Raw genomic sequence first — 25,394 nt, forward strand, 5'->3', positions numbered from 1 at the left:
ATATATTATAATTAATATGTTAATATAACAAGCTTATATTAACCAACACAGGCATCTAAGACACAATATTAAAAGAAAATCTTAGGGGGAAAAAGTAAATTACAAACACTATAAACAGTGACCTTGTTTTGAAAATACCATCCAGATGTTGTCATTTGCTTATTTAGAATCTACAGTGCTCCATCCCAGACTTAAAACAGAATTACCACTGGGTGGGTGGTGGGCAGGGAGTGAAGAGGGGTGGAATGAAAAAAGCTTTCATTTTGATGTCATATTTCTATACTTTTTCAATGAGAAATATTACCATTGCCTTGCAGGGAAAAAGATTTAAAGGTCTAAAAGTTTTTTGAAAATCCATAATCCCTTCTAAGCCCCTGAAATGTACAAGGGCCTGGCATGAGCTGACCAAGCTGCCCACAGCCCTGAATGGGAGCTGAGCAATCTGCATGGGCAGACACGGTAGATTCTAGAAAGAGTGAGAAGGAAGAGGAAGGGTGGAGAAAAGGTAGAAGGCAACAAAAACTTTAAAAAATAGCTTTTAATGAAAATCTGAAAAGTCACAACAAATCTGAAAAGAAAATTTTAAAAATCAGCTGTAATGTCCACCCGGGGTGGCCACAGCTTGGTACGTGTTCCTCTAGTCAGGAATAACGTGTGTGCACATGCTGATGCACGACCCAGACACGCCTTCCGTACTGAAGGATTTGCTTCCCGGTATGACGGGAAGATGAGCTAAGAAGTATAAAAAACTTAGCACAGGGCTGCAAAGAGAGGACTGGCAAGTTGGCAACTGGTATTAGCAGCAGGGCTTTAGTCAGTGGATTACAGGCTGGTAAATCTCAACATTTGCACCTGCATCAGAATCTGCAGAAAACGAAGGTTACTGGGTCCCATCCCTGGACCATCCGACTCAGGAGGTCCGGCATGGAACCTGAGATCCTGCATTTCTAATAAATTCTCGTGTGATACAACCACGGCCACTCCGGGGACCCTACTTTGAGAAGTTCTGTTTTAAACAAAAAGCCAGAAGCAGACCCAAGAGTATCAAAGGTTTGATGGTGATTAGGTTTTTCCATGTATTTGGAATGTCACAGAAGCAGCCAGGAACTTTCAAATTATCCTTGAAGTCTGCATTTTGCTTGATTTCTGGGTGGGGACCTGGGCGGAGAGAGAGAAGAGGCTGAGGACTGAAAGGACTCACCTCAGTCTTCAGACTGCATTTCACCGCCATCCACTTCTGCTCTGAACTGAATGGAATCTCTTTTTTTCTTACGTATGAATTTTTAATATCACTTAAGTCCATCTAGAATAATAAAATGCACATTTTTAGTGAGTCATCTGAAGCCAATCTCTATACAAAGCTCAGTCCATTTAAATTATTCATTGTTCAAACCACCTCTGGCAGATAAGAAATCCAAGCATTTAGCACACAGAAAAAAGGCCATTTTTTTCTATGTGGAAAAAATGGAATGTCCCACCTAGAGAAAAAAAAAAAAGTCTCTTCTCTTGGCTGCAGCGTAGACCCGATGGTCTTTGCAACAGCTTGTATCTGAAATCTGCTTAGAAACAAGCCTGCAGTGTTTCTGCCGGGAGGAACATTTCAGACTTGAAGGTGTAGCAATTTCTCAAAGGAACCCCCAGAGTCAGCAAGGCAGCCCTGCTGTCCACAGCCCGGGGTCCTCGCCAGCCCTGCGTCCACAGCCCGGGGTCCTCGCCAGCCCTGCGTCCACAGCCCGGGGTCCTCGCCCCTCGCTCGGCGTCCGGCCTCTTGTTCTTGTTTGATGGCTTTTGGATTAGGTGACGTGACAACTCAGAATCTCGTTGTTTTTGGCAGTAGAGATGGGTTTCACGCAGTTGTTGGCTCAGGCTGCGGTCTTGGAATTCCTGGGAGCTCAGTGATCCGCCCGCCTCAGCCTCCCAAACGTGCTGACCTTGAGGGTGAACCACTGCCCTGCCGCCTGGTGGCCCTGGAACTTGTTTCTGCGCGTCTGGCGCGGCCCGCGCCGGGCGGGCGGACGATGACCCCTTAATTCGTTAAATCTAGATGTATGAGACAGGCGGGGCTGTCGCGCCGCGCGCCGCGACCGGTCCTCCGGGGAGCATTCCCTGTTTCTTCCCGCCTCGGACTCAGAATCTCAGTTTCCCCAAGTGTAAACCAGCCATGACCCATGCATCCCATTGCCCCACAGGGGGTGAAAATGGGGTGCAGCAGGGGCACAAAAAACTACTCCTTTTACGTAGAAAGTGCAGATATGCGTACAACACAGTCTATCTGCAGTATTACATTTCGGGGGAGGGAGTGAGGTGATTAGGGAAAAATGCCTAAAACATCTCCTTAGTGGGGTTGAATTGTACCCCACAAAAGATATGTTGAAGCCCTAACCCCGGAACCTCTGAATGTGACCTGATTTGGAATGGGGCCTCTGCAGATATCGTCAGTTTGAGGCTATTAGGGTCGGCCCTAAGCCAACATGACCGGATCTAAGAGGAGGAAGGCCCGGCGCGGTGGCCTGTAATCCCAGCACTTTGGGAGGCCGAGGCAGGCGGATCACGAGGTCAGGAGATCAAGACCATCCTAACATGGTGAAACCCTGTCTCTACTAAAAATACAAAAAGTTAGCCAGGCATGGTGGCGGGCGCCTATAGTCCCAGCTACTCGGGAGGCTGAGGCAGGAGAATTGCTTGAACCTGGGAGGCAGAGATTGCAGTAAGCCGAGATCAAGCCACTCCAGCTTGGGCAACAGAGCAAGACTCCGTCTCAAATACAAAAAAAAGAGGAGGAGGAAAACACTGCACGGAGCCATGGCAGGGAGCACCTCGTGACAGAGGCAGAGCTTGGTGTGAGAAGCCAAGGCAGGGATGTGTGTGCAAGTCAAGGAATGCCTGGGGCTGCCAGTGACACCCAGAAGCTGGGAGATGGAGCCTGGCCCTGCTCACACCTTGATTTCAACTTCTGGCCCATAGAGCTGTGTTTCAGTGTGTTTTGGTTACTCTAAATCACCAGCCAGTGGTGCTTTATTTCAGCAACCCCAGGACCCTAATCCAGGAGCAATAATGGAAGAAAAGTTGGGAACCACTGGCCTGGCCTCAGTGCCATTTAGAGCAGGAGAGACAGGTAAGAACCACGAAGTGCTTGCCCCATGCCTGTCACACAGGCAGCACTTCCTACGTGCCAGCCAGTGTTTATTCTATATTCTAAAATCTTAAGCCAGGCCCCAGGAAAGAGGAAAATCATGACACATTAAGGAAATCTCCCAGCTTCTAGGTTCTGGAACCTCTCTCCTCTCTAGGCTGCAGGGGCGACTGGTGGCGGGAGCAGGGTGACACATGGGTGTCATTCCTGCCAGTCAGGCCGGCACCTTCCCTTCTGGGCAGCGAGGAGTTGTTGAATGGCGCAGACTGAGCACTATTTTAAAACGGGAAATGAGCTCCATTCACTATTACAAACGCTGCAGAGAGGATTATCTTCTGTGAATGGAAGGAAAATCATATCATGTCATGATTTCTGTTTGTTTTTTTGAGACGGAGTCTTGCTCTGTCGCCCAGGCTAGAGTGCAATGGTGTGATCTCGGCTCACTACAACCTCCACCTCCCAGGTTCAAGCAATTCTCCTGCTTCAGCGTCCCGAGTAGCTGGGATTACAGGTGTACACCACCATGCCCACTTAATTTTTATATTTTTAGTAGAGATGAGGTTTCGCCATGTTGGCCAGGCTGGTCTCAAACTCCTGACCTCAGGTGATCCGCCCACCTCGGCCTCCCAAAGTGTTGCGATCACAGGTGTGAGCCGCTACGCCCAGCCTTTTTGTTTTTTGAGGCAAGATCTCACTCTGCCATCTAGACTGGAGTGCACTGGTATGATCATAGCTCACTGTAGCCATAGACTCCTGGGCTCAAGGGATCCTCCCACCTCAGCCTCCTGAGTAGCTGGGACCACAGCCATGCACCACCACGCCCAGCTAACTTTTATATTTTTTGTAGAGATGGGGTTTTGCTATGTTGCCCAGGCTGGTCTCAAACTCTTGACCTCGAGTGATCCTCCCACCTTAGCCTCTTAAAGTGCTGGGATTTGAGTCACTGCACTCAGCCTGTAATGACTTCCCAATGCTCTTACACTGGGGAAAAACGACTGATCTACCATCACAGGGGCTCATGAGAGGGCAACCACCTCCCCCGCACCCAGCACCAGCTTCGGGAAGGCAGCGGTGTGGGAGGTTGGAGTCTTGCACTGGAGGGAGGGACAAGTAAGTTGATAACAGAAAGCAGTAAAGTGAGCCCGGGATGAGAAGAGGTGTCTGCTGGGATGGAAACTGGAGTGAACTTGAAGAGAAAGTTGGTGCTCACCAGTGAGGACAGGCAGGAGCAGTCAAAGCCCAGGAGGAAGCAGGAAGGGGGGTGAGTGCAGGGGCCAGGCTGGGTGGCAGCGAGGAGTCAGTGCTGGTGGATGAGCACCCTGAGTCAGGCTTTTCCCTTGACTTTGATGGAGAGGGGTCTGATCAGACCCGAGTCAGAGACAAGTCACACCACAGAAAGCACGGGGCGGGTGGGGGAGAGGAGCTCCTGCAGTGTCCAGGGGAGCCCCGGCTCTGGCTGAAGAGGAGGGATCCAGGCCAAGTGGCCATGGAAACAGACGTGGGAGCTGACCGGGGCCATCTTCCTCCTTCCTTTGCTCCCTCCTCTTAACCTCTTCCAGCCCCTCCTTTCCCGTGTCCTTTGTCCTCTCTTCTTGCTTTCCTGTCACCTGCATTCCCAGCCCGTGTTTTTCTGCCTTTCCTTCTGCTAACTTGTGCACAGAGCGCAGCAGACCCCCATCAGCCCCCATCCATCCCCTCCACACTGCAAGCAGCCACTTGGTACATGACGCTGGGCACAGAAAGACCTGGGGCAACCCTGCACAGCCAAAGAGCCCAGGATGTAACACTGAGCCCCAGAGTCACTGGAATGCATTCCCAGGAACCAGCCCCTCCCAGTGGTGCCTCGGTGAGTACAGGGTCATGTTGGACTCACAGGGAGTCTCATTCCACTGTCTGTTGCCCCAACACCTGACCAGGGCCTGAACCACAGGGGAGCTCATAGGACTCTTTTGGAATCGCTGGAGGAGGGATTAGAGACCTGCAGAACTTTCTGAAGTCCCGTGGAATCTCAGAGCTCACCTCCTCTACCACCAACAGATGGCCCACGGCCAGCTTGGGCCATTTTCTTCCATGATTACCTAACATCCCTAGTCCTGTTAGCTCAGATAGGAGCTGGCTTTCTACCAACGAATCCAGCCCCGAGTGAAAGAATTCCCCACGCAGACACCCAGGACATCCTACCTTCATTGCCAGGGCCATCAGGGCACCCTCGGTGGGCTGTCCCATCACGGCGTTCTTTCTGATGACCGCGTTGTTGGCGACACAGCCCGCCTAAAAGGGGATTATCCCGACGTCTGTAGTTAGTACTGGGCTCATGAAAAAGTTAGGCACTGTGGGCTTTTCCCAGTTTTACAGCTGGGGCTGTGGGGACGAGACTCGCTCTTTAAAACAGCTCAGCGTCCTGGCTTTTTAAAAGGAACACCATGACTATTTCTTGGCTGTGCTGAATGTTGGTTCCCACAAAGCTACCATGAGGGAACCCAGCAGGCAGGCAGGTGGACGGGTGGTGATGAGGCAGGTGACAGGGAGTGACCCGTAATGGGGATGATGGCTTTTCCACTTGGGGTGACAAAGTGTTCTAGACAGTGGTGATGGTTGTACAACTTGTGAGCATAATGAACCACTGAATTGTGCACTTTAATGGGGTGAATTCATGGTAGATGACTTCCGTCTCAATTTAAAAATAAATATTTAAAAAATGAACAAGAGACAAGCAAAAAGAGCAGGATTCCCGGCGCCCTTCCTTCCCGGCCTGGTGAGCCTGGACACTCACATTACTTCTCTGCCCATTTCTTTTCTTTTTTATTGTTACTTACTAGTTTTGCATATTTTTGTTTCATTCTTCCTTCCTTCCTTCCTTCCTTCATTCATTCATTCATTCATTCATTCGAGACAGAGTCTCACTCTGTCACCCAGGCTGGAGTGCAGTGGCATGACCTCAGCTCACTGCAACCTCTGCCTCCCTGGTTCAAGGCAATTCTCCTGTCTCAGGCTCCTGAGTAGCTGGGACTACAGGTGTGCGCCACCATGCCTGTCTAATTTTTATATTTTTTAGTAGAGATGGGGTTTCATCATGTTGGCCAGGCTGGTTTTGAACTTCTGACCTCAGGTGATTCACCTGCCTTGGCCTTCCAAAGTGCTGGGGTAATAGGCATGAGACACCACGCCTGACCATATTTCTGTTTTTTAATCTGCGAAACCGAGACAGCGTTCGCTGTGATAGTGAAGTGGCCCCCGGAGGCAGGTCCTCTGCAAGTGGCGCTCACCGAACTGTACAGACGAAGAAGGGTGCTATGTGGGGAGGAGTGAGCCCCTGTGAAAGGGTGAGTACAATTTGGAATGCAGGACTCATCACAGCAACAGGGGAACGTCATCACAGGCTCACTAAGTAATAGGGGAAATTTATCACATGCTCGCTCATAGCAATAGGAGAAATTCATCACAGGCTCACTTTTTACCATTCATCAGGCACGTCTCTGTGCAGGAGTCTCCTTAGAGCCTTCCCAGTGGGCAGTGATTAGAACAGAGGCTTCTAACTCTTCCTTTTAAATATTGTTTTAAAAAAATAATACAAACAGGGTCTCACTATGTTGCCCAGGCTGGTCTCAAACTCCTGGCCTCAAGTGATTCTCCTGTCTTGGCCTCCCAAAGTGCGGGGATAACAGGCCTGAGCCACTGTGCCCAGCCTAGCTCTCCTCTTACCTCTGATGTCTCCATCAGTTTTGGGGCTATTTTTTCAGTGCTGTGACAGCCTCACCCCTGGGTGGTCCAGTCATTGTCAAGAACCAGTAAGTCCAAAGGCTGTTTCCCTTTTCAGAGAGACGCCCCAGAAGCCCCAGTGTAAATGCCTATTCCCCCCGTGGTGCTTTTGACACCTACCTCCACTAACTTTCCTACTGAGACATTGGAAAATTCCTTAATGACTTCCTTGGATGGTAGAAGACACACAGTCCCTTGACCGTCATACCCAACTCCGCTGACCTGCAGGGCGAGGCAGAAGAAAGGGTGTCGCCAAGAGTCAAAAACATGCTCCCCCGGTTGGCCCACCATCCCTGTCCTGGGGATTCATTCCAAGGACATAATCCGAAATGTGGACAGGGCTTTCAGTATGAAGATGTTCTCTGAAAGATTACTGATGAATCGGATACGTCACTGATGGCACAGTGCCAGGCATCAGTAAACCGCAGCAAGTTTACTCAGTGGGACACTCTGCAGCCAGTACAAGTGATGGTTAAGAAAACTAAGAACTAGCATAGAAGAGTGCTTATATTCTAAGAACAGGGGCGGGCAAACGTGTTAGCCTTTGCAGCCTATTTCGAAGTTTGTCCTGGCTACTCAGCTCTGCCGTTGCGGCACACTGAGGCATGAAAGCAGCCATTGGCAACATGTACACAAATGGGTGTGGCAGTACACCAAGAAAACTTTATTTTCAAACAAGCACTGGCCCATGGGCAATCATTTGTTCACCCCTTGCTTTGGCCAGTTTTGTAGAAAAAATATCAGGATAAAAAATTGCACATTCAGGGAGCTTCCAACTGCGCCAAGCACACAGGAGACACTGAAAAACACGCGAGCAATTGGGAGGCTGAGGTGGGAGGATCCCTTGAGCCCAGAAGTTAGAGGCTGCAGTGAATCATGATTGCACCACTGCACTGCAACCTGGGCAACACAGCAAGACCCTGTCTTAGAAAACAAAACAGTCTGGGCATGGTAGCTCACGTCTGTAATCCCAGCACTCTGGGAGGCCAAGGCGGGTGGATCACCTGAGGTCAGGAGTATGAGACCAGCCTGGCCAACATATAGTGAAATCCCATCTCTGCTGGAAAATACAAAAATTAGCTGGGCATGGTGGGGCATGCCTGTAGTGCCAGCTACTTGGGAAACTGAGGCAGAAGAGTCACTTGAACCCGAGAAGTGAAGGTTGCAGTGAGCCAAGATCAAGCCACTGCACTCCAGCCTGGGTGACAGAGGGAGACTCTGTCTCTCAAAAACAAACGAAAAAACCACAAATGGACTAATCATGGTTTGTTTATCATGGAAGGTATGGATATATTTTTCTAGCTGTTAAATTTTGTAATGTGCTTACAATTAATAAGTAACTAAAAAAGGAGTCTACCTTAAATTGGTCATCTTTTGAAAGGAAGTATGGGATGATTAAAAAGAAAATCAGTCATGTTAGCAAGGAGATTGTAAGATGACCTCAATTTCTTTCTTCCTTATTGTGTTCTAGAAGACATTGTGTGCTTTATCTAGAAAGGAGACAGCCTGGCTGGGTGCATCTTTAAGGCTTGTAAATTCCTCTGGGGCTCACCTCGGCATGAAGCCCATCTGACGTTACAAGCTGGGTCACTGTCATTTCGTTGGCAGTCAGAGTACCCGTCTTATCGGAACAGAGAACACTGCAGCAACCTGGCACAACAAACATCAGTTTCTAGAAAAGTCGCCACCCTCAGGCTTGTGAAACCCCCAGGCTGGATTGCCCTGACAGCCAAGCCCCCATTCAATTCCACAAGTAAGAATCCCACCGGCCGGAGTCCCTCACCTAAAGTCTCCACGATGGGTAACTTTTTCACGATGACCCGCTTCTTGGCCATCCGCAGCACTCCCAGGACCAGCGTTACCATGACGACGATGGGCAGACCCTCTGGAATGGCCGCCACAGCCAGGCTGAAGCGAAAGGTCAAATGAGTCCCCTCCTTAAGGAGTGTGTGACTCTCAGCTGGGGCTGGCAATGCTTTGGCTGGTGAAGCTTGTCTTAGGTGTCCCCAGCATCCTGGTTCTATCCTCCATTCCCAATCCTAAGGTGCAGCTGCCTCCTTCAGCACCCATTGTCCTGAGCCCTCCCCTGCAGACCCTGCTCTTGGGAAGGGACCTAGCCTGTCAGTCATCCACACCTTAGTGTGAATTAGTCTGTCAGCTGTTTTGCCTCTTTAAAAGTATCTTGTATTTACATTATTCTCATTTATTAGAAAAGGCTTTGGGTCCCATGAAAGGAACTCCCAGAATCAGACAATAAGTGGGAGTAAGAGTTTTCAGTTCCACGGGCCCTCATGGGTCCCTTGAATTTCACTTTTCATGAGTGTAGTAGTGTAGACACTTCCTGTGAGGAAGCCAGACAAGGAAGTCCAGGTCAGGGGAGGTAAAGAGCCACAGCGACGCCCTTGCCTACTGTGTGGATCTGTTTCAGGGTATCTGCTCACTTCTTTCTTACCCCTCCAACTCCCCCCGTATGGTGCGACCCCACTCCCCCATAATCAGGTTGACTAGATTTGAGGGGAGCTTGTGACCCAAGCTGAGCTGGTGAGATGCTGTCTTGGCAATGAGACTGGGGCCACAGCACACGGGTGCCCCTTCCCTGGGTGTGTCAACAGGTGAGAGGATGTGTGGAGGGGGCTCCTTCTGCCCCTTTTGGCTGAGACTCCACAACATCAGGGCTGAACGGCCCCACATCCCACACTCCTGAAGTGGTGGAAAGATATGATGCCTGGTGACTGGTGGCCAGTTTGACATAGCCAGGGGTGGGCTGTAGATAGGGCAAGAGTGTTTGCAAGTGGGCCACTGTTGAAGCTGGGTAGTGGCTACATAGGTGTTCACTTTATCATCCTCTCTGCTTTGGTACATGCTTGAAAGTTTCCTTTAAAAAATGTAAAAATAAACATGAAGAAACCATGACAACCCATATGTCCATCAGTGAACAAATGGATGAGTCAAATGTGGTCTATCTATGCAACAGAATACCCTTCAGTCATAGAAAGGAATGAGGCACTGGCACACGCCACCATGTGGATGAGCCCGGAAAATGTGCTGCTGAGTAGAAGAAGCTAGACACGGAAGGCCACTCAGTGCGTGAGTCCACTCATACGGGATGTTCAGAATAGGGAAACCTACACAGAAAGAAAGATGAGCGACTGCTTAGGGCTCGGATGTGGGCATAGGCGGGAATGTAGAGTGATAGCTAAAGGGCACAGCATTTCTTTTTGAGGCAATAAGCAAATGTTCTAGGCCAGGAGTGATGGCTCACACCTGTAATCCCAGCGCTTTGGGAGGCCCAGGCGGGCAGATCACCTGAGGTCAGGAGTTTGAGACCAACCTGGCCAACATGGTGAAACCCCGTCTCTACCAAAAATACAAAAAACAGCTGGGTGTGGTGGCATGTACCTGTAATCCCAGCTACTCAGGAGGCTGAGACAGGACAGTCACTTGAACCTGGGAGGCGGAAGTTGCAGTGAGTCGAGACTGTGCCATTGCACTCCAGCCTGGCGACAGAGGGAGACTCCATCTCAAAAGAAAAAAGAAAATCTTCTAAGGCCAGGCACAGTAACTCAAACCCATAATACCAGCACTTTGGGAGGATCACACTGGTAAATCATTTGAGCTCAAGAGTTCGAGACCAGCCTGGGCAACATTTTTTTATTTCTACAAAATATATATATATTATATATATCTATCTTCATATATATATCTTTATGATTTAAGGCGTACAGTCTGGGAGCCTGCATGCTCTAAGTTGAGGCCTCTAAATTGTACAGGTCCTCCTTTATTACTTATTATACCTTGGCAGGAATGAGGAACAGAATGATATATTTTAAGGCATAGGGTCTTCTCTGGTAAAAGTTCTGCAGATCCACAAAAGAAGTGCTTGTCTCCTCTACCATTAGAGTGAAATGAAACTCTACCTTGATATTCCATGTCATCAGCAGTGTAGCCCAGTGACTACCGAAAACCGTGTGTACAGGGAAGTGTCACAGAATTTGCCCTCTTCATTCCATCCTCATTCTCATTTTCTTCATTCAAGACTTTTAATTTATTTTCTAGGTTGTAAAAATCCCAATTTCTTCTACTGTCTTCATTATCTCTCTTCCCCATTTACCTTCCATGTTGCCATCAGACATCTTGAACATTGATTTTGTGTTCTGAACTTTACTAAAGTTATTTATCATAAAGTTATATCTTTATATATATAATATATATATCTTTATATATATAATATATATATCTTTATATTAGCTGCGTGTGGCAGTGTACACCTATAATCCCAGCTACTCAGGAGGCTGACCAATATGGAAAAACCCCGTCTCTACTAAAAATACAAAATTAGCCGGGTGTGGTAGCGCAGGAGGCAGGAGAATCGCTTGCACCCGGGAGGCGGAGGTTGTGGTGAGCTGAGATCGCACCACTGCACTCCAGCCTGGGCGACAAGAGTGAAACTCCGTCAGAAAGAAAGAAAGTAAGAAAAGAAAGAAAAGAAAGAAAAAGAAGGAAGGAAGGAAGGGCGGGCCTTGGCTGGTGATGGGGAGGGGAGGAGAGATTTTGAGCAGGTGAGGGAGGCTGGCCAGATCCTCCCCATCAAGCCTCCACCCAAGGCCAGGCTGAGGGGTGGGGAGGATATGACTTAAATGGAACTCCAAGCGCTGTCATTGCATGGAACCAGTCTGTACAATTTCTAGAAAGAGACTAAATTATTTAGAGGACTAGAAGTGATGTGGAATTTCTGTTATCTGAGATACCAGAAACGTCCTGGGAGAAGGGAGCCACTGTCTCTTGCCACACCTGCAGCCCACCCACAGCCACGGCCAGGAACCCTGCAGAAGCCCCTGAGGACACCCCCGGTCCAGGCCCTAGGTCCAGGCTGCCCAGGAAATACGTGAAATCGGCCAGCGTGAACGAGACCACGGGGCGATCCCAGAGCCCAGGCCCTCCTCTAAAAGAAGAGCCACCGGCAAATCACCAGGGACGCCAGCAATGCACAGTGCTGCCGGGCCTCCCACGCTCCCCGAGAGAAGCTGGAAACCCGGGATCTTTTTCATGCAAACTCCCAATTTTTAGATATTGGCAACAAATTCCAATGAAAAAAATACAGTTCAAACAAAACACATTTTCTGGCTATATCTCACACAAGGGTGGCTGGGTTTGTTTGAGATGGAGTCTCACTCTGTCGCCCAGGCTGGAGTACAGTGGTGCAATCTCAGCTCACTGCAACATCCACCCCCCAGCTTCAAGCAATTCTCCTGCCTTAGCCTCCCATATATCTGGGATTACAGGCATGTGCCACCACACCTGGCGAATTTTTGAATTTTTAGTAGAGAAGGGGTTTCACCATGTTGGCCAGGCTGGTCTTGAACTCCTGACCTCAAGTGATCCACCTGCCTTGGCCTCCCAAAGTGGTGGGATTACAGGTGTGAGCCACTGGGCTTCGCCTGTTTTTTGTTTTTTTGAGACAGGTTCTTGTTCTGTTGCCCAGGCTGGAGTGCAGTGTTGCCATCAAGACTCACTACAGCCTTGACTGCCTGGACTCAAGCAATCCTCCAGCCTCCGCCTCCCTGGTAGCTGGGACACAGGCATGCACCACTTTTTTTTAGTTCCTAATTTGAAAAATTGTTTGTAGAGACAAGGTTTCACTGTGTTACCCAGGCTGGTCTTGAACTTCTGGGCTCAAGTGATCCTCCCACCTCAGCGTTCCCAAGTGCTGGGATTATATGCATGAGGCACCAAGCCTGGCCAGGTGGCTGTTTTTATCCTCTGCATTAGAAAATCCAGCAGAGCAAGGAGGTATACAGTAAATAGTTGCTGCATGAAGAAGTGGGTATAACAATGCTTAGGCCTGCGCTGGCCTAGCACACAGGGAACACTCCACCTGGGTTGGCTGATAGGCAGAACACTGGGTGAGAAGCCATTCAACCAGGATCACACAGGGAGACCGTATTTCATCAGAGCGAAGACACACTTGATTGTGAAGGGCCCCATTCTTTTGTGTAGCGCTCAGAAAAGAATAAACACAGCCAATTTATCAGTAACACCACGCTGTCTAATTACATCGCTTATTAGAAGTGGTCTGATTTCAGAGGAGTTGGAATGTGAAAAAGAATGTACACCTCAGAATCAAAGAAAGATGGTACATTAAATGTTGGCAACAAACTCCAATTACAAAACAGGCAGTTGGAATAGAATGGTTGTGAATGGTGACCTTTCACCCAGGGACAACGGAACAGGCATGGACAAGTGAAATAAACCAAGATTAGAGAATCTGATCAAGGGGCTGTGCCCAGTTTCTACAGTGACAGCCAAAAGGCTTCGCTGGTTTTATGGCACAGGGTGTGAAGACCAGCTAAGCAAACATTTGTGGAGGGTTATGACGGGGACTTTCATCCCATATGGCAGGGGAAGGGCATCTTTGTATTACCTGGATGAATTCATCATAATAAAGAATTAATCCACAAGCTAATAAAGATTAGAACGGGCCGGGTGTGGTGGCTCACACCTGCATTCCCAGCACTTTGAAACGCAGAAGCGGGTGGATCACTTGAGCCTGGCCAACATGGTGAAACCCAGTCTCTACCAAAATACAAAAATTAGCCAGGTAGCAGGCACCTGTAGTCTCAGCTACTCAAGGAGGCTAAGGCAGGAGAATCGCTTGAACCCAGGAGGCGGAGCTTGCAGTGAGCCAAGATCACATCACAGCACTCCAGCCTGGGTAACAGAGCGAGACTTCACCTCAAAAAAACAAAAACAAAACAAAAATTGATTAGAATGAACCAGGAAAAGCAAGTGCCTTGGATCATCTTAAATGTCACTTAACATATAGGGAATTCATTTTTTTTGTTGTTTTTTTTTTTGAGACGGAGTCTCGCTTGGTCGTCAGGCTGGAGTGCAGCGGTGCAATCTCAGGTCCCTGCAACCTCCGCCTCCAGGGTTCAAGTGATCCTCCTGCCTCAGCCTCCTGAGTAGCTGGGACTACAGGTGCCCACCACCACGCCTGGTTAAGTTTTGCATGTTTAGTAGAGACAGGGTTTCACAATGTTGGCCAGGATGATCTTGATCTCTTGACCTCATGATCCATGATCCACCTGCCTCAGCCTCTCAAAGTACTGGGATTACAGGCATGAGCCACTGCGCCCGGCCCAGGAATTCATTTTTAAAAAGTTCTTAAAGTTTTTAAAAAAATGATTCTCTCATTTTACTTATTTTGAAAATCTCCGCTGGCTAAGCTGCCGTTTCCATCTTCTGATTCAGTGGTTTTGGGTGGCTTTAATCTGGCACTAAAACTGAAAAACCTCACCCTTTCATAATCACAGATGAGAGGGGGAACAGTTCTGCCACGTGCAAGTCCACTCGCGTGGATCAAGCAGGAAGCCTGTGTTGCAAGGAAGGTTAGGACAAGAAACCAGAAGTGACCAATAGTACAGGGTGGGGAGAGAATCGGGGGATTTGGGGCTTGGGCACAGAAAAGCCTTTCTTGCTTTTTCTCCTGGAAATATTTAATAGTCTTTCTTGGCTCATGAAACTTTTCATGGTTTGTAAGACAGGGATGGGATGCACCATTATTTGCAGGAGGGTTTTTGTTATTGTTGTTGTTTTTTGAGATGGAGTCTCTGTTGTCCAGGCTGGAGTGCGATGGCGTGATCTCAGCATACTGCAACCTCCACCTCCTGGGTTCAAGCGATTCTCCTGCCTCAGCCTCCTGAGTAGCTGGGAGTACAGGCGTGTGCCACCATGCCCAGCTAATCTTTGTATTTTCAGTAGAGATGGGGTTTCACTGTTTTGGCCAGGCTGGTCTCGAACTCCTGACCTCGTGATCTACAGGAGGTTTTTTTTTTTAATTTTTTTTTTTAGATAGGGTCTGTCTCTGTTGCCTAGGCTGGAGTGCAGTGATGAGATCATGGCTCACTGCAACCTTGACTTCCCAGGCTCAAGTGATCCTCCCGCCTCAGCTTCCCGACTAGCTAGGACTACAAGCTTGCACCACCATACCTGGCTAATTAAAAAACATTTGTTTTTGCACAGACAGGGTCTCACTATGTTGTGTAGGCTGGTCTCAAACTCCTGGGCTCAAGGTATCCTCTCACCTCAACCTCCCAAAGTGCTAGGATCACAGTGAGCCACTGTGCCCAGCCTATTTAGGAAAGTTTTTAAGCATTCTGTCTTCTGAGAGTCCTGTGTTTTCTGGCAGCTTCCTTGAGGCTCAAATGTCTCCCTCCCTGCCACCACCCCTGCCTCCAAAGGCTCAGTCACCTGAGAATGCTGTTCAGGTGTCTTGGCCTCTTCCCTGGTCCTGTTCTTGCTGGAGCCCACTCTGGGGGCACAGTGTTGAATCACAGCCTCATGTTCAGAGGGTGCTCCCTGGACCAGCTATGTCAGCACCCTTAAGAGCTTGTTAGAAATGTGAGTCTCAGCCAGGCACAGTGGCTCACGCCTGTAATCCCAGCACTTTGGAAGGCAGAGGCAGGCAGATCGCCTGAGGTCAGGAGTTCGAGACGAGCCTGGCCAACATGGTGAAACCTCGTCTCTACTAAAAATACAAAAATTAGCTGGGCGTGGTGGCGGGTACCTGTAATCCCATCTACTTGGGAGGCTGAGGCAGGAGACTCACTTGAACCCAGGAGGTGGAGGTTGCAGTGAGCCAAGATCACACCACTGCACTCCAGCCTGGACACAGCAAGACTCCATCTCAAAAATAAGCAAGCAAACCCTGCATGTTCTCACTCCTAAGTGGGAGTTGAACAATGAGAACACTTGGACACAGAGGGGCGGACATCACACACCAGGGCCTGTCAGAGGGGTTGAGGGAAAGGGGTGGGAGAGCATTAGGCCAAATGCCTAATGCATGTGGGGCTTAAAACCTAGACGACGGGTTGACAGGTGCAGCAAACCACCATGGCACATGTATACCTATGTAACAAACCTGCACGTTCTGCACATGTATCCTAGAACTTCTTAAAAAAAAAAAAAGCAAACAAAAGAAAGGTGAGTCTGAACACACTGGGTGCAGTGTAGACTGCTCAGGTGATGGGTGCATGGAAATCTCAGAAATCACCACTAAAGAACGTATTCATGTAACAAAAAGCCACCTGTTCCCCAAAAACCTATTGAAATAACAAAAAGAAAGAAATGTGAGTCTCAGGTCCCACTAGCCCCGAGTTGGGGGAGTGGCCATCCCGGTTTACCAGGCTGTCTCAGGGACCTTCCCGTTCTTCAGCTCAGCCTGAGACCTCGGCTCTCCAGTGCCTGCCTCTGCAGGTACCGTTCCAATGCCTCAAACCCCACCGGCCCCAGTACAGCTCAGCGTCCTGCTCCAGTGCCCCCTCCTCCCAGCCCCCACTTCTGTAATAAGCTGGGACTCCCACCTCCCACGTCCTTCAGCCTCTAAATCAAGGGTGGCCAACACTTTTCAGCTCTCTGTTTCCAAAGTGTCACAGAGACGGCCTGGCATGGCATACTGGGAAACGCTCTGATGATGAGGTTAGGAATAGGAGAAGGAGCTGTGAGTTTCCCCATGATCTAGGCGACTCCATGTTCTCATTCTGGTCAAAGAGCTCAGCTGTGGTCCCCTGCAGTGGCCCTCAGACATGTTCCCACCCCCAAACCTTTGCCTGTGCTGTTCCCCCTGCCTGGAACACCCTTCCTGCTCATCTCTTGACTCCTAACTCTCCACCCAAAACCCTCCCCGGCCACCTCTTCCAGTTCATTCCTTTCTACCTCCCTTCTTTTCTTCTTGAGACAGAGTTTTGCTCTGTCACCCAGGTTGGAGTGCACTGGCGAGATCTAGCTGGATCAGCACTTTTGATGTAAACAGAGTCAACAGATGCCCAATGCATACTCATGGGGCAAACAAACGAGCCCATTGCCAATGGCTGCCAAGGATAGGGAGTGAGGGGCGGTGGCTGGCAGCAGAGTCCCCATCCTGCCGAGGTGGGGTTGGGTTGCTGACAAGGAGCCTGGCTTCAGTGAAGTCTGCCTCTTCCATGCCCTGATCCATAACCATGCACAGTTGTGCTAGCCTCAGCCTGTTTCCCAATCTGTAAAAAGGAGGCCAGACTTACCCCATGGGCTGTGTAAGGATGAACTGGGATCACATGTCCTACTCCTGCTCATTCTCTGGCACCAACAGACCCTGGTCCCTCCCTGTTCCATTCCTTGAAGATTTAGAACTGACTCTTTGTTTGTTTTTGAGATGATGTCTCACTCTGTTGCCCAGGCTGGGTGCAGTGGCTCAATCTCAGCTCACTACAACCTCCACCTCTGGGGTTCAAGCGATTCTCCTGCCTCTGCCTCCCAAGTAGCTGGCATTACAGGTGCACGCCACCATGCCCGGCTGATTATTCTGTTTTTAGTAGGGATGGGGCTTCACCATGTTGGCCAAGCTGGTCTCAAACTCCTAACCTCAAGTGATTCATCTGCCTCAGTGTCCCAAAGTGCTGAGATTACAGACGTAAGCCACTGCACCTGGCCCAGAACTGATTTTACTCTGTCCACCTGCAGGCTACTCTTGGCAACTTTGCCATTCATGTAGACGGGTCTTCCCAGCCCTGGCTCAGGCCTCCTTGTCCTCATCTCCTTCAATGAGCTTGTCATCCATCCACACCCCTCCCCGGCAGCCCACTGCCTGTTGCTAAGGGGTTGAATTGTGTTCCTCCAAAAAGATATGTTCACATCCTAACTCCTGGCACATGTGAATGCAACCTTATTTGGAAATAGGCCCTTTGCAGATGTCATCAAATAAAAATGGGGTCAGCCGGGCGCGGTGGCTCACGCCTGTAATCCCAGCACTTTGGGAGGCCGAGGTGCGGGGATCACGAGGTCAGGAGATCAAGACCATCCTGGCTAACACAGTGAAACCCTGTCTCTACTAAAAAATACAAAAAATTAGCCGGGCGTGGTGGCGGGCACCTGTAGTCCCAGCTACTCGGGAGGCTGAGGCAGGAGAATGACGTGAACCCGGGAGGCAGAGCTTGCAGTGAGCCAAGATCACGCCACTGCACTCCAGCCTGGGTGGCAGAGTGAGACTCCATCTCAAAAAAAAAAAAAAAAAACAAAAAAGGGGTCATTTGAGTACCCACCCTAGACCAATATAACTGATGTCCTTATAAAAAGAGGAGAAAAGATGCAGAGACAGACAGAGGAGGAGACCATGTGACAGGCAGAGACTGGAGGCAAGATATCTACATGCCAAGGCCTCCCTGTGACACCAGAAGCTGAGAAGCTTGGGGCTGATTCTCCCACGAGGGTCTCCCACTAGGAAGAGCATGTCCTGCCACACCTGGACCTCGGACTCCTGGCCTCTGGAATGGTGAGAACAAGCTTCTGTTTCCAGCCCTGCTGCCTGTGGTACTTTGTTTTGGCAGCCACAGGAATCTGCACACCCAGTCTCCTTCAAGGCCTCATCGCATCAGCCACAGCTCCTCCAGATCTCGGCTTCAGGCTCCCTCTCCCACCTGCCTCTGCCTCTCTTCGCAGCTCTCTCCCTCCAGCCCTGGATTCCCATTGATTCTCCATCTCCACTGAGACCTACCATCCTCTGAAGGTGGAAACCGTGACTGTCTTGTTCACAGCCTCCCCCAATCCCAGCACTATGTGAACATGAAAGGGATTCAGTGAAAGTGATCCAAACAGATCACGCAGTCACGTCCTATACACAGTAACACTGAAGGATAAATGCCCCTCAAAAGCTCCATGAAGGCAGGGCGCGGTGGCTCACACCTGTAATCCTAGCACTTCAGGAGGCCGAGGGAGGTGGATCACCTGAGGTCAGGAGTTCGAGACCAGCCTCGCCAACATGGCGAAATCCCGTCTCTACTTAAAATTTAAAAAATTAGCCAGGCATGGTGGTACGCCCCTGCAATCCCAGCTACTCGGGAGGCTGAGGCAGGAGAATTGCACGAACCTGCGTGGTGGAGATTGCAGTGAGCCAAGATCATGCCATTGCACTCCAGCCTGGGTGACAAGAACGAAACTCTGTCTCAAAACAAACAAACAAACAAACACACACACAATGCCATGAAGATCGTTCTGCACAGGGTATTAAGCCAGAAAGCCCCAATTCACTAGAGATCAAGACCATCCTACATTCATTAGACCCCCTTGGGTTTCATTATCCAGAGCCTAAGATGGCCTTTCGCAGGGCCATTAGCAAAACAAACCGGAGGCCTGGGCATATTTTCAGGGAAAAAGAGCTGCAACCCAGCAAAGACCCCTGTGCAGCGCCACTGCATCGTTTTCATGGCTCCAAACAGGTTTGGGGGGAAAGTCCAAACCCTGCCATTCATCTCCGCTCATTTATAGGTTGTTTAAAGCTTAAACCTAAAGACTATTCTCTATTCGTACAGCTTTTTTCTTGTTCTTCTTTTCCTATTGAAAACTATCATTTATATTCTGACGTGGTTTGAACGTCTTGTGTGTCTCATTACAGGATTTTTTTTTTTTTTAAGGGAAGAGATGAACTTATTATGGCTGAGAATTTATCTGGGATGGGGTTTTCCAAGTGTCCATCATTTGTATGTTGCTTTTATGATTTTTATCACATCTGTGTGCCCACATTATCACATAATATTCCAACTCCTCTTTTCCACGTTTTTTAAATGTGCTCTCAGCATTTGCTGTTAAGATTTTGTTTGTTAAATACACCGAGTGACAAAGTATCCAGAGCCAGACACAGTCTTTCCGATTCCCATTCACTCAAAAAAGTTATTGCATGTTTTTTTCATAGGACGCACACCTGCCCACACGTTGATTTTACCGCCTGCCCCTCAATTAATGCATACCGTGCAGTGTCATTGAAAAAATAAGACATTTGGAATCTCTTCTACTACGAATTACCAGATAACCGTGTACATTCAAGTATACACAGGCCAGCCTGACTATGCACCAAAGCCAAGTACACCTGATACTATGTACCTGATACCATGTACCAGACCCCGTACACTCAACCCTTAAAGCAAGATTCTCTTGTCCACACTGGCCAGCAGGACAAACCTCTGTCGCAGCACACACCGGGATGCCCCAATCGCCCAGGAGTTTCTCCGCTGTCATTCACACTAATGATCATCACGGCACATGTTTGCAATAATGGTTTACTCTTCATATATAAATTAGAAAGCTCCAAGGACCCTTCCAATAACAGCATTCTTAGATGCCTGTCCTATGCCTTCTTTCTGGTTTCTTTATTGATATATAATTTGCATATAATAAAATTCACTCCTCTAACATATATAATTTAGTGGTGGTTAGTGTATGCAGAGCTGTGCAGCTATCCCCACAATCAATTTTAGAACATTTTCTTCACCCCCAAAGGAAACCCCATAACTGTTAGTAGTCACTACTCATTCCTCCACCCCAGGCCCTGGCAAACACTAATCTACTTTCTGTTTCTATGAAGTGACCTATGTTTTGGTTTGTTTCTCTTTTCAGACAGTGTCCCGCTCTGTCGCCCAGGCTGGAGTGCAACAGCGCAATCTCGGCTCACTGCAAACTCTGCCTCCCGGGCTCAAGCGATTCCTCTGCCTCAGCCTCCCGAGTAGCTAGGATTATAAGCGTCTGCCACCACAGCCATTTAACTTTTGTATTTTTAGTAGAGACAGGGTTTCACCACGTTGGCCAGACTGTTCTAGAACTCCCGACCTCTGGTGATCGTCTGCCTTGGCCTCCCAAAGTGCTGGGATTACAGGTATGAGCCATTGCGCCTGGCCGATTGACCTATTTTTGAATATTTTATATAAATAAAATCATACAATATGTGCAACTGGCTTCTTTCACCTAGCAAAACGGGTTCAACATTAATCCACGTTGCAGTATCAATCAGTACTTGATTCCTTTCTGTGGCTGAAAAATATTCCACTGTACCTAAGTTGTTTATTCTTTCATGAGGTGACGGACATCTGAGTTTGTTTACATCATGGGTGTGATGTATTAATTACATATATATACACATGAACAGACACTACAATAATTTTCCACACATCACCTGAAAGCATCTTGCAGACAGCAGCTGCATGTGCATTACCATCCGGGAACCACTGGGTCTGACGTGAGCCTTGACATGGGTTGGTTCCTTCCTGTCCTGAAATAGCCCCTAGCCTCCCTTCCAATGAGACATACCCAGTCAGAGACAATCCCCAGCCCTCTGTTTCCCTTGCCCTTGGTAAATAGCCACGGAAGAACTAACGACCAAATCACACCGCTGCACTATGTTGGGCTACCTCTCCCTGTCTCAGCCAACAGGACCCAGGGGCTTGGGATGACTACGTAGAAGAAGGGCGGGTCCCCTCGGCTTAGTCCCCCACACTTATCAAGTGATAATGACTCCCAGCCCTGCCTCCCTGTGTGGCCTTGGGCTCCATGTCCAGTGCCTCTCTGATCGCCTCCTCTGTAAAACAAGGGCTTGGATCAAGTTCTAAACTAGTAACAATGTGGGCGCTTGCATGGACTAACTCCTTTAATCCAGACAGTCGCCCTAGGAGAGGGTACATGAGCATTTCCGTTTTTGAGAGGGGGAAACCGAGACACAGAGAGCTGAGAAACTTGCCAAAGGTCACGAAACCAGCAAGTGGCAAACGCAGAATTTAAACAGAGGCAGGCTGGCTCTGGGGTCCGTGCTCTTAGCCAGAAAGAAGACCCAAACCCACAGGCAAGGAGTGACAAGAAAGCTGATACAGTTTGAATGTGTGTCCCCACCCAAACCTCATGTTGAAACATAAGCCGCAATGTCGGAGGTGGGAGGAGATGGGATGATGGGGTGGGTCCCTCATGAATGGTTTAGCGCCATCTCCTTCCAGCCGTTCTTGCTAGAGTGAGCTCCTGAGAGATCTGATTGTTTCAAAGCGTGTGGCAACCCCCCACCCCCCTGCTCTCCTGCCCCCACTCTTGCCATGTGACACGCCTGCTCCCTCTTCCCCTTCCACCTTGATTGGAAACTTCCTGGAGCCTCCTCAGAAGCTGAGCAGACACCATACTTCCTGTACAGCCTGTACAACCGTGGGCCAATTAAACCTCTTTTCCTGATAAATTACCAAGCCTCAGGTATTTTCTTTTTAGCAATGCAAGAACAGCCTAATACAAAAGGGAGCCCCGGATTATATGCTGTCATTCATTTTGCAGGCATTCACCAGGCACTCTGTACCTGTCGGAGAACGTGCTATTGGGAGGCTGGAGTTTGGGTGATGGGGTTGCACCTTCCCCAGCCCTTCCTGTTCTGCAACCTCCCCACCTTCTCTTGCTGCAGGGAAGGGCTCAGAGCCCATGACCACCCTGGCAAGGCAAGGGGCAGCCACAGCACCCTTACCTGACCCCAATCGTGAACATATTCAGGAGCTGTTTCCCTTGCAACCAGCCAATGAGCATGATGAGACCTGGGGAAGAGACAGAAACATCCTTATCTCCATATGCGCTGCACACGCTGATGCCCGGAGGGATTCAAACCCACTTCCTTCAAGAGTTTACAGGAACGCATGCACAGAGGAACGACTGATGACCTCAAACACTTCCAACCCCTCTCTTCTTTTTTCTAAGGGAGATACATTTATACCTACAAAAACCTGGTTGTACTTTCTCAGGAAAGGTCCAAGCCAAGTTTAAGGTAAAGACTCAATCAGTTTATTTTGGACTGTTTGCAAGCATTTACATCTTATTCCCAAAGTTTCCCATCTGCTGTGTGTATCCAGAACATGCCCCTATGCGGTGTTTGCTGTGGCAAATGCAGCTGCTCCTGCGACGGGCAGATGGGCCACGGGTTTTTTTTTTTTTTAATTATTTTATTCTGTGGTACTCATGATTAAATATACTGCATTTCCGTTTTCCTTCATTAATAATTTACCCAATGTTTAGTGCACACCAGGTACTGCACTAGGTGTGTGAGATGCGGAGGTGGTCACAGATAGACCCTCAAGGCACAAATGGCAGGAGCTGCCCCAGGGCCTGTGGAAGTTCACGAGATGCTCTGGCAACGGGGAAAGGTGCTCGGGTTGCCTGGTGCAGTCTGAGTCTTGTCATCTATAAAGTGGGGCTCATTGTCGTGCCCCCCTCAAAGAGTACTTCCCTGGTTTAAGGTATGACAGTCTGTGCTCAGAACAGCTCCTGGGCCACAGCAAACACCAACCTAATCGTTAACTCTTGTTGCCATCATTGTCAGAAGGAGTGAGTAGGGACTGGGAAGGTGGGTGGGGTTGCCTGCCGGGTGACACCCTTGGAGAGCTTTCTAAAGAATGTCAGCTTTGCTTTGCAGGGACCGGGGGCCAGGGATGTTTTTTGTTGGGTGTGTATGTATATGTGTGTTGAGCAGGGGAGCTTCCACAGTATCTGTTAGTTTTGTTTTGGGTACCTACAATTAGCTATTAAACTCAGTCATCAGTTAAAATCTTAGCTAGAGCCCAGATGAACTCAAATGAAATAGATTAGCAGGGGAACTCTACTGGAGACAGGGGTGAGGCAGTGAGCCTGGAGTCACCCCCACTAGGAACTTACCCCACCCCCACCCTTGTGGCTTTCCCATAGCAGAAGGCTGGAGATTCCTCACAGGAGCTCACAAGATTCAACTAGGAACAAGTCTTCCGAAATCCATGTTCAATGTCTATACATTAGTAGCTTGAAAACGGCCACACTGAGAGTACTTACACCATGGGAATTGGCAAATGCTACTTTCCTCTAGAAGCACTTAACAGTATGGCGTGGCTTCCCTGCACCTGCCCCTGGGCCTTCTAGGGGGTCCATGGGACTGAGGTTCAAAACTCTCCCTCTGCTATAGCAGCTCTCAAAATGTTAAAAAAAAAAAAAAAGGCCGGGTGTGGTGGCTCATGCCTGTAATCCTAGCACTTTGGGAGGCCAAGGCGGGCAGATCACTTGAGGCCAGGAGTTCAAGACCAGCCTGGCCAACATGGCAAAACCCTGTCTCTACTAAAAATACAAAAATTAGCTGGGCATGATGGTGCATGCCTGTCATCCCAGCAACTCAGGAGGTTGAGGCAGGAGAACAGCTTAACCCAGGTGGTGGAGGTTGCAGTGAGCTGAGATCACACCACTACACTCCAACCTGGGCAACAGAGTGAGACTCCACCTCAAAAAAAAAAAAAAAAAAAAAAAAAATCTGAGTGGTATCATGGGCCTTGCTGTGGACATGTCAGTTTAAGTTCTAATTTAACTTAAGAAACACGGGATTACATAAGCTGTTTCTCTCAAGACTGTTCTCTGGCTCTGCCGTTTTGGCCACACTCACCAGCACCTCCCTCATCATTGGATGTGCTATAGGCAGTGGCTTGTTGGTTTATTCCTGGATTAAATTTTTCACTCAACAAATATTTACTGAGAATCTATTAGAGGCCAGGCACTGGTTGATCCTAAAGGCTGGAATAAAGCAAGGCCAGAACTGGAAAGAGCAGAAAGAAGCCAGAGAAGGGACTGGGCAGTACCATGGGGATGTTAAGTCTTAAGATCTAGATTCAGGACTGCAGCATCATATCAATGCTGTTTGGCGTGTTACCAAAGGTCAGGAAGTCCCAGCTCAGGCACAGGCTGCTTAGAAGCATAGAAATATGGTTGGGTGCACAGCTAAACTACATTTCCCAGTCTCCTTTGCAGTTACATAGGCCATGTGACTCATTCTGGCCAATAAAAGACAGACAAATTGATGACTCCACTTCCTGGTCTATGCCTTAAAAATGTCCCCCACAAGCCTCCATGTTCTCTCTTTCACTATCTGCTGGCTGAACAGAAATATGGCATCCAAGGACCCAGAGGAAGACAGAGCAACAATATAGTAGGGGCCTGGGTCCAAGTCAGTGTTTTTAGACAAGCTGTCCAGGAGAGCCACTGGATCAGGAATACACCCATGGACTGTGGCGTGAGCAAGGAACAAGCGTTTACTGTTAAGCCAAGAAAATGTAGCGGCTACTTATTATAGCAGCCAGCCTGGTCCAACTATACAGAAAGCTCTTGTTGCTTTTTGAGAGCCTCTGATCCCAATTCCCAAGCCTTATGCAGCTGAGCAGCAAGATATTTGAGAAACGGTCATGGTGGCCACCCTATGACGGCTCCCCTCCATCTGCAGAACCCAGTACAGAAACTGCTTCACTTACCGATTATGCCAAAGGAGAAGAGTGTCAGTTGCTTTCCTAGCCTGTCCATGCTTTTCTGCAAAGGCGTTTTAGGTGTCTGAAAGGGTGAGTACAATGGGTTAGTTGGGCAAGATCCCAGTTTCTACCTGCCTTTGTTCAAAATGTCTTCACCTTGCCATCCTGCAGCTTGAGTGATGATCACACAGGGGTACAAACATGTCAATATTCATTGACTTCTGCACTGAAGAGTTGTGTGTGTTACTGTCTGAAAATTGTATCTTTATGAAAATGCTAACAAATGTCTTAAATGTTTAAAAGGAGGCCAGGTGTGGTGGATTAGTCCTGTAATCCTGGCACTTTGAGAGGCTGAGCAGACAGAATGCTTGAGCTCAGGAGTTTGAGACCAGCCTGGGCAACATGGCAAAATCCTGTCTCTATTTAAAAAA

General features: G+C 48.8%; 1 protein-coding gene across 5 annotated transcripts in view; it reads right to left on the reverse strand.

Annotated features, from left to right (window-relative positions):
* ATP2C2 (ATPase secretory pathway Ca2+ transporting 2) overlaps positions 1-25,394 on the reverse strand; it is a 98,297-nt gene that overhangs the window by 14,716 nt on the left and 58,187 nt on the right. For all 5 annotated transcript variants that reach the window (XM_017860813.1, XM_017860798.1, XM_017860821.1 and 2 more), the window contains 7 exons: positions 24,970-25,045; positions 22,185-22,251; positions 8,676-8,800; positions 8,445-8,542; positions 7,013-7,114; positions 5,315-5,404; positions 1,202-1,303 (listed from right to left, as the gene is read on the reverse strand). In XM_017860813.1, coding sequence (XP_017716302.1) covers positions 1,202-1,303; positions 5,315-5,404; positions 7,013-7,114; positions 8,445-8,542; positions 8,676-8,800; positions 22,185-22,251; positions 24,970-25,045 — 660 coding nt within the window. The remainder of the gene's footprint in view (positions 1-1,201; positions 1,304-5,314; positions 5,405-7,012; positions 7,115-8,444; positions 8,543-8,675; positions 8,801-22,184; positions 22,252-24,969; positions 25,046-25,394) is intronic.

The sequence above is a fragment of the Rhinopithecus bieti genome, unplaced genomic scaffold (assembly GCF_001698545.2).
Source record: "Rhinopithecus bieti isolate Rb0 unplaced genomic scaffold, ASM169854v2 scaffold_1618, whole genome shotgun sequence".
Lineage (NCBI taxonomy): Eukaryota > Metazoa > Chordata > Mammalia > Primates > Cercopithecidae > Rhinopithecus > Rhinopithecus bieti.